At 41.7% G+C, this 13,139-nt stretch overlaps 1 protein-coding gene across 1 annotated transcript in view; it reads left to right on the forward strand.

Moving 5' to 3' along the window:
• The first annotated feature begins 1,231 nt into the window (after window positions 1-1,231).
• Window positions 1,232-13,139, forward strand: part of ppp1r9ala (protein phosphatase 1 regulatory subunit 9A-like A) — a 23,857-nt gene continuing 11,949 nt past the window's right edge. The window contains exons 1-3 of the mRNA XM_010774489.1: window positions 1,232-1,407; window positions 1,935-3,909; window positions 12,606-12,738. Coding sequence (XP_010772791.1) covers window positions 2,098-3,909; window positions 12,606-12,738 — 1,945 coding nt within the window. The 5' untranslated portion in view covers window positions 1,232-1,407; window positions 1,935-2,097. The remainder of the gene's footprint in view (window positions 1,408-1,934; window positions 3,910-12,605; window positions 12,739-13,139) is intronic.

Consider the following 13,139-nt stretch of genomic DNA (forward strand, 5'->3'; position numbering starts at 1 on the left):
TACACGTTTAAACTATGTACAATTTTTTATTTTAAAGCCATTGTCTTTTACAAAATAATGACCTGATGAATGTTATTACATTTGTAAATAAACAATGACGCAATGTCGTCTTGTAAAAGATATTCAAATATTCATTTGAGATCAAAGAACATCTTCTCCCACATGCTCTGGCTTCTATTTCCTAGTTCTTTCTGATTGGATGATATTTTTGCAATGTAGGTTCTCAGCCACAGAGGAAACCTGACTACACTTTCATTCAGTATCTTTGCAGCAAATCTCATGAAAACATAATCTCTTTATTTCCTGAATCAAATAGGTATGAAATGTTGGTTCTGCAACTTATTATTCTCTGGAGAGGTGACCTGATTTTTAACATGAAATAAGAAAATACTAATATATTATGCTTTGAAATGTAATCCTTTCTAAACTTTGGTTTTGTGAAATCACTTCAGAATATATTTTCAGCTAAATTAATTTGGATTTCAATATGTAAAAAGGTATTAATTAGAAAATGTGCACAGCCATAGCAATAATATGCAGGATATAGGATCTCTGTAAAATGACCCACTTAAATTGAGGTGAAATATATGGTTAAACCCAACTTGCATTTCCTGATGCATGTTTATACAGTATATATATTATGTAAGCACTTTGACACGCAGTTTGTGTATGAAATAGTATACTAATACACTTCCTCCGCCTTGTTGTTGGTTAAACCTTACTGTTACCTGAAGGTAGTTCTACAGATTCATTTAGATTTTTGTCAGATGTTGTATTTTTCTTCCAGAATGCACTTCATCCCTTCAGTTAAACTATACACATCCACGCTAATGCCATAACTGCCTTCAGGCTAAACAAGGTGCCTCATAATCAGCCAGTACCTGTGGCATTGTGCTGACTGAGTCATAGCCGGATGTATAACTCATGGGGCCTTGGGGCATCATTCGCTGTTTGTTTGTCTGTGTGCTAGTGACTTATTCGACCGGCCCACCTCGGTACCGGCCCATTGGGATTTGTCCCGAACGTCCCAATGGCCAGTCCGCCACTGGCTTTAGGTGAGCTCTAATATACAGTAAGCCCTTTCCCACGCCTTTCTCCTTCAACTCCTCCAGTCTGTGAGCTGTGGAGAAAGAGAGGAGGGGAGGGGGTGGAGCTGGTGGTGGGTTACAGTTCTGGAATGTGTGCGCGCTCCCGACTCTCTCTGTTCTCGTCGGCCGCGCCGCGCAGCACAGACAGACTCTCGTGCGCGCGCAGCCCGCGACAGGTCTGGAAGTGCAAGGAGGAGGCAGGAAAACGCTGTTGGAGCGGGGAATGATGGCGGTGAGAAAGAAGGCACAAGTTTAATGCTGTAAAACGGGGACATTGTGGGCCAACTTTCGGCGTCTAACACGATGCAGCGAGTAGGAGGTGAGAGCATTACAAAGTTGTTTACCTTTGTGTGGTGTTGTGTGAAGAGTTCACCTTTTTCACGGCTCGTACTTGAAATGCCACAATGAATTGTTCAGAGCACTAACGCTGGGGCTGTGTTTGCCAAGTTTGACTTTGTTTCGCCTTTTATCAGTGGTGCAGCGTTACTAACATTATTAACAACGTTTAATTTAGTACAAATAAAGTATAAGTATATAGTTGGTTAAGGTAACTTTCAATTCAAAACACTTTTGGTTTAACGTTTGCTAACGCCAGTAGTCGGACAACCACTACACCGAAATGCATACAAACGGTTAATGCAAGCTAACGTACACATTCTAACGAACTAACCGTTGAAAGTTCACCCTTCATGTTCTAACCTAGTATTCACACTGTTTTGGTTTGGATACAGAAATACTTGATGATTAAGTATTAACTAATTTCAAACGACTTACGTTGCTAGGCATAGCGAGATAATGGTATCCGCTCTCTGATTAACTGATATTACTATCCGTTTCTCTCTGTAGATGACTTCGCTGAGAGTGTTTAGTTAAGACCACTGTGCTACAAAGAAGCTACGCCGGACCCATGGCACCACTTGCGTAAAGCTATAGTTCACCAACAAAACAACAACAGGCTCTCCAAAACCGGCTTTTCTAATTGGGCTGCAATCACAAACAAAAGGCAAACATGATCAAAGCGGAAAGCAAAGGAGGCGAGAGGACCCTAAGGAGCGCTTCCCCTCACAGAAATGCATACAAGTCTGACTTCCACACCATTAAGTGCACTTTTGATGGGTCGAAATCCGAAGGCGACACCAAATCATATGCAAATGGCTCCAGTGACACCCGGGAGGACTCAAGAGGAAGACCTTTTGGCAACAGAGTGAACAAGATAAAGAACATCTTCCTACAGATGGATGGTCAGCAACAGGAGTGCCAAGAGGTGAAAGTGACTCCTAAGCCTGATGTGGCCCCGGTGTCCCCAGTGGTCCCGGAAGCCCCGGTGTCCCCACCAAAGCTGCAACTTCCAGTCAGCCCTCCTCGAGCTAACCTCAACAGTGCCACAAGCCCAGAATCACAACATTTAGATAAACCACCCAAGGGGGAAGATGTTGAGATTGACAAAGTGGCTTTGGCAGAGAAGTTTTCTTCGACCAGAAAACTCTTTGAAAGGGGCATCAAAGAGCAGCCTGCAGCAGAAAAACAGTCACCAAGCAGGGTAGTAAATCGCTTGTCCCTTGGAAGTGCCTCTGATGAAGGGAAAAGCACAAGGAGAGTATCAGGATCGTCTGAGATCATTATCAAATCAGAGCAAACGCCAACATCAACAGATAAATGTCAACTGGAGGGGAAAGTCAATGGTGAGAAAAAGCATGTATCTAGAGTATCATTGAATGCAGGACCCATATCCAAAAGGTTGGACAATTACATGGTAGAGAATGACTTGGATGAGACAAACACAGCTGCTGCTAAACAACACAGTACCACTGAACATTTACTGTCTTCATCTCCAACAAGGGACAACTCACAGAAATCTACTTCAACGGTTAAAGATGCCACTAACTCTACCCCTGTGACTGTTGCCACTAACAAAAATACATCCCAGACGACGTGTGTCACCAACAAATCAACGGTTTTGGGGTCAATAACCCCAGTTAGCCATGGCTTCAAACGCTCCTCATCATCCAGTGATGGATTTAGTAGGGCATCTGTTGGTGGGGATGAAGGCAAGTCACATAGTTCGCCCCCAGGGGATGTTAAGCAACCTTCTCCATCAGCTGTTGGGTTTCAGAACACCAACAGGGTTAAATACCCTGAAAAAGCCAGAAGTAATGACACTGTGGTAGATAGTCCTGCCAGAGACAAGCCATCCAGCCAGACCTCAGCCCTGGACTCCAGAGGGGTGGGGGTGGTACGGGCAGAACTGGTAGTAGTTCAGAATGAGTCTTCAGAGAGTGAGGAGAATGACGATGAGAACGTTGAAGATAATGTATTTGAGGAACAGAAGGTGCAAAGCCCCAAAGACAACCTTCTAACAGACATGAAAAGAACATCTTCACCAGAAAAACAGAACTGTAAAACTGCACGTGTCTTAGCGAGAGAAGTCTCTAAAGAGACACAAAGGATAGAAGAGACTGTGGGTGAAGGAAGAGTCTTGGAGGACAGTGGGGGAAAAGGGTTGAAAAGGGATAGACAGGAAGAAGAAGATGATGATGATAATCAAGAGGAAGATGAGGAGGTCGCAGAGGAGGAGAGTGAGCTGGAGGAGCAGGTGGGCCAGAGCATCCTGGATAGAGCCTCACCAGTAGTGTACGGTATTGAGAATGCAGCATTTGTGGATGACAGAGATGTAGACCAGGTCCTCAGGGAAGAAGAAGAGGAAGAGGAGGAGGATCAAATGTATGGGGATTATGACGACTGTTACGAGATGATGGGTCTGTCGGATGAGGAGGAGCCTCCCCCAAAGAGGAAAATCAACTTCTCTACAGGCCCCATTCAGGTTAGTGTTATTTTATGTTGTGTTGTTTACATGTGAGCACCTACAGGTGTATTGCAAACTAACTCCATCATTATGAACCACCGTCTCACTGATTCAGCAACACCGTCTCACTGATTCAGCAACACCGTCTCACTGATTCAGCAACTGACTGAACTGCAGACACAAGAGAAATTAGTGAAGGCTGAGAATGAATGCTGCTGTTGTTCATGTTGACGTCACAGCTGTTGCACTGTATCATTATCCAAGTTCAGAAAATGAAAACTATGTTATTTTTTAATCCTTGTGACCCTGAAGGCAAGTCGTTTGACAGCACCACCCATATTATAGGAGAGAGAGAGGACTGGTTATCTTGCAACATTGTTTGTGGTATTTTTGGAAATATTGTTGACAACATAAAAGCAAGGGCAGCAGTGAGTAGTAGAGAGACGTGAAACTTTAGACCGTGCAGTTAATAATTATTGCCCCCTGTGAGTCACTGCAGAGTATATTTTTACTCATTCAGAGTGGTTCCCCTCTGTAAGGGAATCATGTGTTGCACTCATGAGGGACTTTTTTTTCACCACTCTACAACATGGATATGAGGAATGAGGGATATTATTATTATTATTATATATAACCATGGCTAATTCATCCTATTACAGCTGGGGAATTCCTGATTTGAACTATTCATTCATTCTTAAATGATATGATTCTTTTGAGAAAAGCAGAAACATGGATTCTCAAGGTTCAAGGCTCTTTATTGTCAAACTAACATAGCTACAGAGTAATTATGTCGTTGAAAATCTTAGGTCACATTCTGCTTCTTTTTTTTAATGAGTTTCTCCAGGTTGTTGAGGATTATTAATTAGACGTCTTATATATTTTTACAGTGGATAGTAGTCCTATAAATGAGGCGTAGAGTTGGGTGAATAACTGAATAACTTAAAATAGTTTTTGACTTTGACAATCTTTCGGTATGATTATCTTTCAGCTTGGGGTGCTCCAAATGGTCTGTTTACATTTGGGAACACCAATGTTAATGAATAATTGTTTTTATTCTTCCAAAACAAATGTCCTATTATTTTCATCAAGTCTGGTGTTGCCTCATCATGTGTTGTTATTATCGCCAGTGCATGTTTAAGGGGTGTGATGGAGGTCATATCTCCTACAATAGATATTCTACAATCACTATATCTAAACAACATTTTGCTAAAGCAGGGAAAAACAAATCATCTAGTGCATTCCACATAGCTTGTGAACAGCTCAATGTTTATCCAGGCCTTAAAATGCACTGTTATCTCAGGGTGTGGACCCCCCCCATCCCAGTTATCCCGGCAGGGGGTCCTGGGAGAGGGGACCAGAAGCTGACCTGGAGTGGACACAAACAAAAGTGCCTCTCCTCCTCCAAAGTGGAGCTATGACAGGGCTAAACACAATTTTAGAGTTGCTACAATATGTTAGACTGAGCCACCTCTTTGTAGCAGTTCACCAACCGTCAGAGGGACACTTTATGCAAAACAGATTAACTGACACAAGGTTGTAGTTATGTTCATGTGAGTTTGTATACATTTCCATCTCGAGGGCAGATTGAAAGAAACTACTGTGTACAACTTTTTAATACCGTGTCAGCATTAAGCAAAGATATTCAGTTTGCTCACATGAGAGAAGAAAAAGCAGACAGTTGTCCTGGTTTGGAAGTTAAACTAGGTCATGTTCAACATGCTCAAACCGTCCAATAATCCTTGTATCTCGTCTTTCCCGTTAGAAAAGTGGTCATTGAATTAAAACAAGATGATTATCAATTATTACCAATTAAAATGATGCTACTTATTTCTATCAGTTTGTCTATAAAGTTTGTTTATCTTTGCATTTGACCGTAACAATAATTTAAACAATTTCATTTTAAAAATGTTAGATGTTAACTTAATTTCAATAATTATCCAAATCTAGACTAATAGTCTTAATCATTAGTCAAATTATTAATGTAATACTTTTAATATTAGTTAGCATGTTTATGTTTGTCTAATCAGTTCTTTGTTGTCACTTCTAATTATATCATATGTGATAAGATAAGATATGATTGCAGTGACATGTAATTCCGCACTAACAATGATCACCTTGGGATTGTAAAGGATCTACGGGTTGGGTATGCAACATGTTTACATTTAATAAAGATAGCAAGTCTGAGAAGGTCAAAGCATTCTTTTGAGTTTTTGAGCAATTTGCTTTTTTAACTAATTGCATGAATGAGTGCAAGCCTGGGAACAGCTGGAAAACACACAGAGAAACTTGTCAAAACAATAACGTGCTTGGATTAAAACCATGGGGTCAAGGTCATGTGGTATTCGGGTTAGCCAATTAAGTCACACAAATGTCCCTCAGCCATCCTTTCTACCTGTGGCCTGGCTAACAAAGGCCTCCTGCTAGCACTGCATCATTCTCCACAGTCTGCAAGTCAGAGCTGGCGCTGGGATGGAGCACACTTGAATCATGGCTAACTAGGAGAGAGGGGAAGTTCTTTGTGCCTCTGGTTCACAAAGGGATTAGGTCCCTGCGAAACCTGAGTCTTCTAAACAGAGGCAGTATCCTGCGTGGAAGAAAGGTCCTCTTTGTGAACTAAAGGAGATGTCCAGTTTCAACATGTATCACTCTTTTCAGGGTTGAAAGAGAGCTTTCTAAGGCACTCAGAATTAGTTCACAACACACGGTTTCAATAATTCCTAAAAAGTGAGAGTCTTGCGTCAAGCCAAATATTGGATGTTGAAGGTTTCTGAATGCACTTGGATTGTAGTTGTGATGAGAACAATCTGAGTGTTGGAAAGAGAATGAAAACTACAGTGCAAGTGTTCTATACATTGTTTTTTGTGAGCATTCTTCTGCATATAAGCTAACACGGGATCAAACGTTAGTAGGGCATTACAATGCTGCACTCCCATTGCTGCTGTGTCAGTACATAAGTTTGCTCTGCTCTACCCTGTGGCTGTGTGAGCAGTATAAATATTGCACCACTGCTTACTGATTATGTCTTTGGTGTTAGTATGGAGGTAGTTTCCTTTAGTGCAAATAAAAACCAGACCTGTAATATTAGTTTGTCGAGGCATGTCCTGGAGAAGCATTGCATCACTTTTAGTTGCTTTCTTCATTTCTTTCACTCTGAGTCTGAACCCTATAGTTTGGGAAAAAATAGTTATTGAATGATTAATGCTCCCCGCTGTAGGCGCGTTATCCGCTTGGGGACAAAGACTGCATAGTCATTTTCAGGTTAGTAGTTATGTGGGATCGCTGAAGAGGTTGTCTTGTATCTTTTGTCATGAAACCATTTGGAACAGGAGTCAAAAACCATTTGACAATAACAGAAATGAAAATGTCTGAAGCTAGGATTTGCACCTTTTGCTTTGACCAACCCACACAGTCACAGGATGTACCTCACGCAGTCATTGGTCAAGTGAACATATAGTGCCTACTCGAACACACAGGGTGTGGTAAAGGATTGTGGCGACTATTTTGACAGAATTATTTCAGCATTTTTTTGGTTTGCCCAATAGATCATTACTGGATAAGCAAACATGTCCTTTAGTCAACTTGGCTTCACATATGTCTGCAGTACAACTTTGTTTAGTAGCTGTAGACATTTCACTTTGTAAAATGAAGAGTCAGGTGAAGTGAAACCTCTCATACACCTGACTCTAGTTAATGTGAAGCCAGATAACATTGTGCCCTGTGGTGTCTTGAACCAGAGCTAATAGGCGTTTGCATGGCTTTGTTTGTACATGTAGTTTTTTTCCATCACCTCACTAAAGGTGGCTGGGAGTTTTGTTCAGTGTTAATTCAGCATTCCACCAATATAAGCTATTGTCTGGGTAATGTGCAACACATCATATATCTACAAAATGGTTCACTTCATGCTAAGCTCATTATTAAGTTCTTAAATTCAATGTGCACCCGAATGCTTATTCATGTGAATTGTAACTACAAAAAACCTCTAGCATGTCTCATTGTTAAAATGAACAACCAGTTGCATGTTCTTGTGGTTGAGTTTGTCTTTTTGCGTTCCGTCAGCATAACTTTATTAATAATGTACAAAACTCTAATATTGTTCATCAATGTAAGAATAGCCATTCTGCTTCAAACTCAACAAATCCTTTCCCCAAGCCCTATTCTTAACATATGCTGGAAAGTTAAGATTGAATTACAGCAGGACAGAATCATCTGCTCCTTTATCTGCGTTTCATGTGATTAGTCAAAAGCAAAGGGGGTGTACTCCACACATTTGGACTCTGGCCTCTATAGTCAACCCAACCCAGTGTTATGCTTTCCATTTCCTATCTCAGAAGGGTCTTCTGCTGGCCACAGGAATGTGTCTGACAAGACTCCTCCCTCATCCCACCAGCTGACAGGCCCCCCTCTTGTGAGATCTGAGGTCCTTCCAGCCACCTGGGCAAGTTGGTGACTCTCCGATGAAATGGGGCAGAATACTAATGCAGTCGCCTCAATGCTGCTCATTAACCAACTTGGCATGATAGGATGAGTCTAGGCTGATTTGATGGCCTTAAACGATTTCATTATGTGATTAGAGACATACACATTAGCAGATGCTGTGTGTTTACACTCGGAGTTTGCAGCAATTTCAGTGTTCAAGTTTCAGCAATCATTAGAGGACAAAAGTAGCCTTTGTGGGCCATTTATACACAAACCTGTTCAACCTGTTTATGTTTGCACTTCCTTGTAAATGTGATTCCATTATGTCACGGTGCTCTTCTCCGACTCCATACCTTCCAGCTGCAGGTCATGCATTAAAGCTTCAAACATAAACATTGTTGTTTCAGTTACCGTCAATCATTGTGAACTGTTAATAATGGCAATGTAATGCGTACGGATATATATTGTTATTTTTTCTGTGATGTTTACACGGGATCTAAAAACATGGCCCCATGCCTTCTATCCTAATGACTCTTTATCTCCGCCAGGCCGCCCGCCACCCCCTGCCCCAGCTCGCCCTCACAGCCTGTTTTGATTGTTTGTCTTTTTGTAGGCCGGCTTCCATTCAAACTCCCCAATCCGGTGGTCAGCCCTGGTTTTGCACTGGGGAGAGATTTCTCTGGTTAGCTTTTCCTCGCAGCTGCTGACTCATTTCCCACATTGGTATTCAGTTGTGGGGAGGGGAACGAGGGAAAAGATGGGAAGGGTTTCAATTTGGGTGTGGGCATGTGAGCACACGTCGAAGTACCAACCACTGCAGTTGTTGAAACTGGACAGAAAGCCCACACATACTGCTGGGAGGGAATGGAAATATGAAGATGGCATAGCAGTCGGTTGACCCACATCACAACCTCAGTGACCGCAGTGATACTTTAGTTGGAGGGACTGGCATTAAAAGGACATGTCATATACCTTATTCTGTGTAAACTTGACGACTTGTTGGTTCTTCTTTGGTCTCTCACTCTTGTTGGAGTCAGTTTGCCTGATCAACAGTTAAGTGTTTTGGTTATAGACAGAGGATGGTGGACCGGGCATGTGCTCAACAATAATGGAAAATGTCTGTTTAATCTAATAACTGGTGACGAGACAGTGATGTGGGTGTTTTATGTAAGGCTTATTTTTTAGGGAGGGGCCAATAAAGACATTGATTTCTGTCTTTCTTGCAGATAAAACCGATTGGTTGAGTGATTATCGTTCAGGAAAGAACAGAACATTGTTTGAAATAGGCCTGGGAGTCCATGGCAACAGGAAAGTCAGACTTTAAGGACGGGGGAGGTTGAGTGGAGAAGCCAACCTGAACTGTCTCAGCTCCGTATATTCCATTAGCCTACATTTCCAACCCTTAATTACTAAAGTCTCCAAAGTCTAAACTAAAAGGCATTGTTCATCCTGTAATGGAATTTCTGTCTGCTCTAGTTCTGTGAATCCATTTTGAACTCTCTAAATTAGAAGTTGATGCACGTTTTATGTTCTATTTATAGGAGCGCATTGAAGCTTGTTCTTCAGAGACATGCAACAAAAGTTTCAGGATGCAGGCGGGGCAACAATGGCTTGAGTCAATTATTGGTTATTTAAAAATAGTGTTATTGCTATCATGGGTGGTGTCCTCGCCCACACCTATGGGAATAATATAAAAGAAAGTAGGAGGATTGATATGGAGGAGGATTCTGTTGGGAAGATGGAGGGTCGAGGCCCCATGAATAGAATTCCTGCGTGCACCACCACAGAGCTGCAGTAGCGTGCATAATCCTGACGCTTCTAATCTTCTTTGGTTTAGGATGCTACATGAAAGAAGACCCTGTGTAGCAAACCATTACATCTATATCTTGTTTGCCGATAGAAAAATACAACTTGAATACATGTGTTTGAATTGAACTAGCAGTATATTGAAGAATAGATGCGGGTGTAGTAATTCACTTAAACAAATTGAACAAGAGAACTATGTGTGCTGTTTTGGGCTGAAGTCCAAAGGCTACATAGTGAGGAGGCGACAGAAAGACAGAGTGAAAAGGAGGTTTTTGGTATTTTTTGTTCCTCAAATCTTGGCCGGCTTCAGGATGGAGACCTCAGGCTCTGTTGCCTGGAATGGAAATGTGTATTGATTACATCATAAATGCGCATGTCAAATGTATTCATCACTCATAAAGACCTATAGGAAATTGTCCCATCATGTTGTTCGATTGTTTTCTGTTTTGTTAACCACAACATGGGTGCATTGAAGGAGCACAACTTCAACAATTGTCACAGGGATCATTGTCTCTCAGGTACACAGGGTTACACACTGGACAACAACTCGGCAACTGACTGCTCAATAATTGTGAGTTGGCCATATCTGTGTGTTTTGGTGTTTGGCAAAACTAAACATCTGTAAATACTAAAAAAAGAGCCAATTGAATGAAGCTCACCCCATATTGAATAGGAAGATTAACTGTGGATCCTTCTTTCCTTTCTACAACAACTACAACTCCCAACTCAGATTCAGTAGCTCTAGGTCTGTTAGTAACCAACGTCAGTGGGACCTGTGCACTGATGCCAGCATTATGCCACCGCCACCATACTGATCACGACTCCACCCAGATTAAGACTAATGATGGCCAAGCAGGGGTTTATTTTACAGAACCACTGTTGGGTTCATCCGCATATTCAGGCATTAGCCCCGGATGGAGTCTACCAAACTTTAATCTACTTTTTTTCCTCAAATCTATAAACTAGTTTTCCATAATTGATCTCTCTGGTTTGAATCTCTTTGTTGTGGTAGGGTTTCCTTTAGGTCTAATGTTCAAGATCCTAACTAGAGCTACAGCAACTAAGAGACAGACATTTGCAACTAGTTTTTATCCCACATTTAGGACACACATTTCCTGTGGTTGACTTCTTCAATGTGAAGTTGGCTGGTTTTAGTGAGTGGACAGTTGAGTGTGTACAGGTGTTTCACTGAGTAACCTTCCCCAGTGTGCTTCAGGCTGAATATTGCAGTGCTTACTTTAGCTAGGCCAGGATTGTTGTTCATTTCTGTTTGGAAGAGTCAGTGGCATTTAAGATTTTACCACATGAGCAATAACCCTTAAGGCTAATGTTGAATACTGTGTTTTGTTGACTGAACGCCAGGAGTTTCCCTTTTTCTTCGAATTTCTCTTTATTATATTTATATTTATTATTATTTATTATACTTTTTTACTGTGCTACTGACAGCACTTGTCGCCTCAGAACATTGATCTTTGCTGCATCCACTGCTCGGCTCTCCCCAGCTGTGCCCTACTTTCCGCGCTGCTCATGTTCTGCTGTACTGTCTGTGAGCCTTATGATTCCAACCAGAAATCGGGCTCTGGAACACATCCTGTGCTTTACGAGGCCTGCCTGCAGAGTTTACAATTTACAACTTTGATAAAGGTCCACAAGAGAAAGTCTTGGGAATGTATCTTCTGCTTTGGTGTTGTTGACACTTTAGTTACCTCTGCTCAAAAGTGTGATTGATACGTATTTCCCTAAATGATGCAAAGGGTTGCAAACAATTATTGACAGTGCAGTGTGTACAGTTGGGTCAGACCAGTGAGATTCATAATCTCTGGCAGACATTATTGATATATCAATAGAAACTGCTTGATACACGAAGGAGTGAATTTCAATACCAGTGGTTCAGATCATGACTCATATGCTCTGCTGTCTTGCTGCTGAACTGTGCCTGCGTACTGCGTTGGCACTCTCATTTTCCTAGTGAGGGTCCAAAGTATGAGTGTAGTTCTCCCGCCCCAACCCAATTTCTCTCAAATGAAAAGAATGTGTCCTTGTTCAGCCTGCCAAGATAATTAAGAACTCAGAAGAGAAAAAAAATGTGCTTTTGGATTGTGTATGTTGAAAAATGTAACAGAATAGCAGGCACACAAAAACGGAGGAAAAGAATGAGTTGTGCAGGTTAGATAAAAAAACAAACCAACGCTGGCTTAAAGGGGGAATCTCGCCTGAATTAGCACTACAAGCCAATACAAGAGCCATTGGAGCCACATAAATCAAGCAGAAACATATAATAAACATTTAATAAATAACATGTTCAGTAAGCTCCTTGGGAGAGAGAACGGCCCTTTAGTCAGATATGATCAGAATAGTTTTGTACATCAGACACCTGAGCCTTTATTTGAAATTCTTGAGTGTGGTGATGTCTGCGACGACGATGAACTACTTGATAAGGATGTAGAAAGTGCTATACTTAAGCTATACACTCGATGTTTTCACCTTAACAGGTCTTCAGTACCTTTTCCAACGAGGACTATGACCGGCGGAACGATGATGTGGATCCAGTCGCAGCGTCTGCGGAGTACGAGCTGGAGAAGAGAGTGGAGAAGATGGATGTGTTCCCTGTGGAGATTGAGAAAGGTGAGTCTAGTGAAAACTGAAGTGAAGGTACATTCATAAGGGGAGAAACCTGTTTTCACCTAGTTACAAAAATAGCACATTCATTTAAAGGCATACGCAGTGACTTGCGTTTGATTATTTAAATAAATGAGGAATAGAGGAGAGGAAAGTGAGTGAAGAGAATAATTAGCGATACAGGGAGAGAAGACGGAGAGGAGAGTGAACAGGCGTGTTAGCGGCAGACAGGGAGAGACAAATAATTACACATGGCGCTCTCCAAGAAGAGGAAAGTGGACAGTGAGAACAGAGCTTTTAACCCTGAGTGGACTCATTCATGTTCATCCTGCCCACTGGGAGCACAGAGCCAGTGTGTCTCATTTGTTCAGAGACCGTGGCGCTCATTAAAAGTGCCAACACGCTAT

Source organism: Notothenia coriiceps, unplaced genomic scaffold (assembly GCF_000735185.1).
Source record: "Notothenia coriiceps isolate Sejong01 unplaced genomic scaffold, NC01 NC01_scaffold00014021, whole genome shotgun sequence".
In the NCBI taxonomy this organism is placed as follows: Eukaryota; Metazoa; Chordata; class Actinopteri; order Perciformes; family Nototheniidae; genus Notothenia; species Notothenia coriiceps.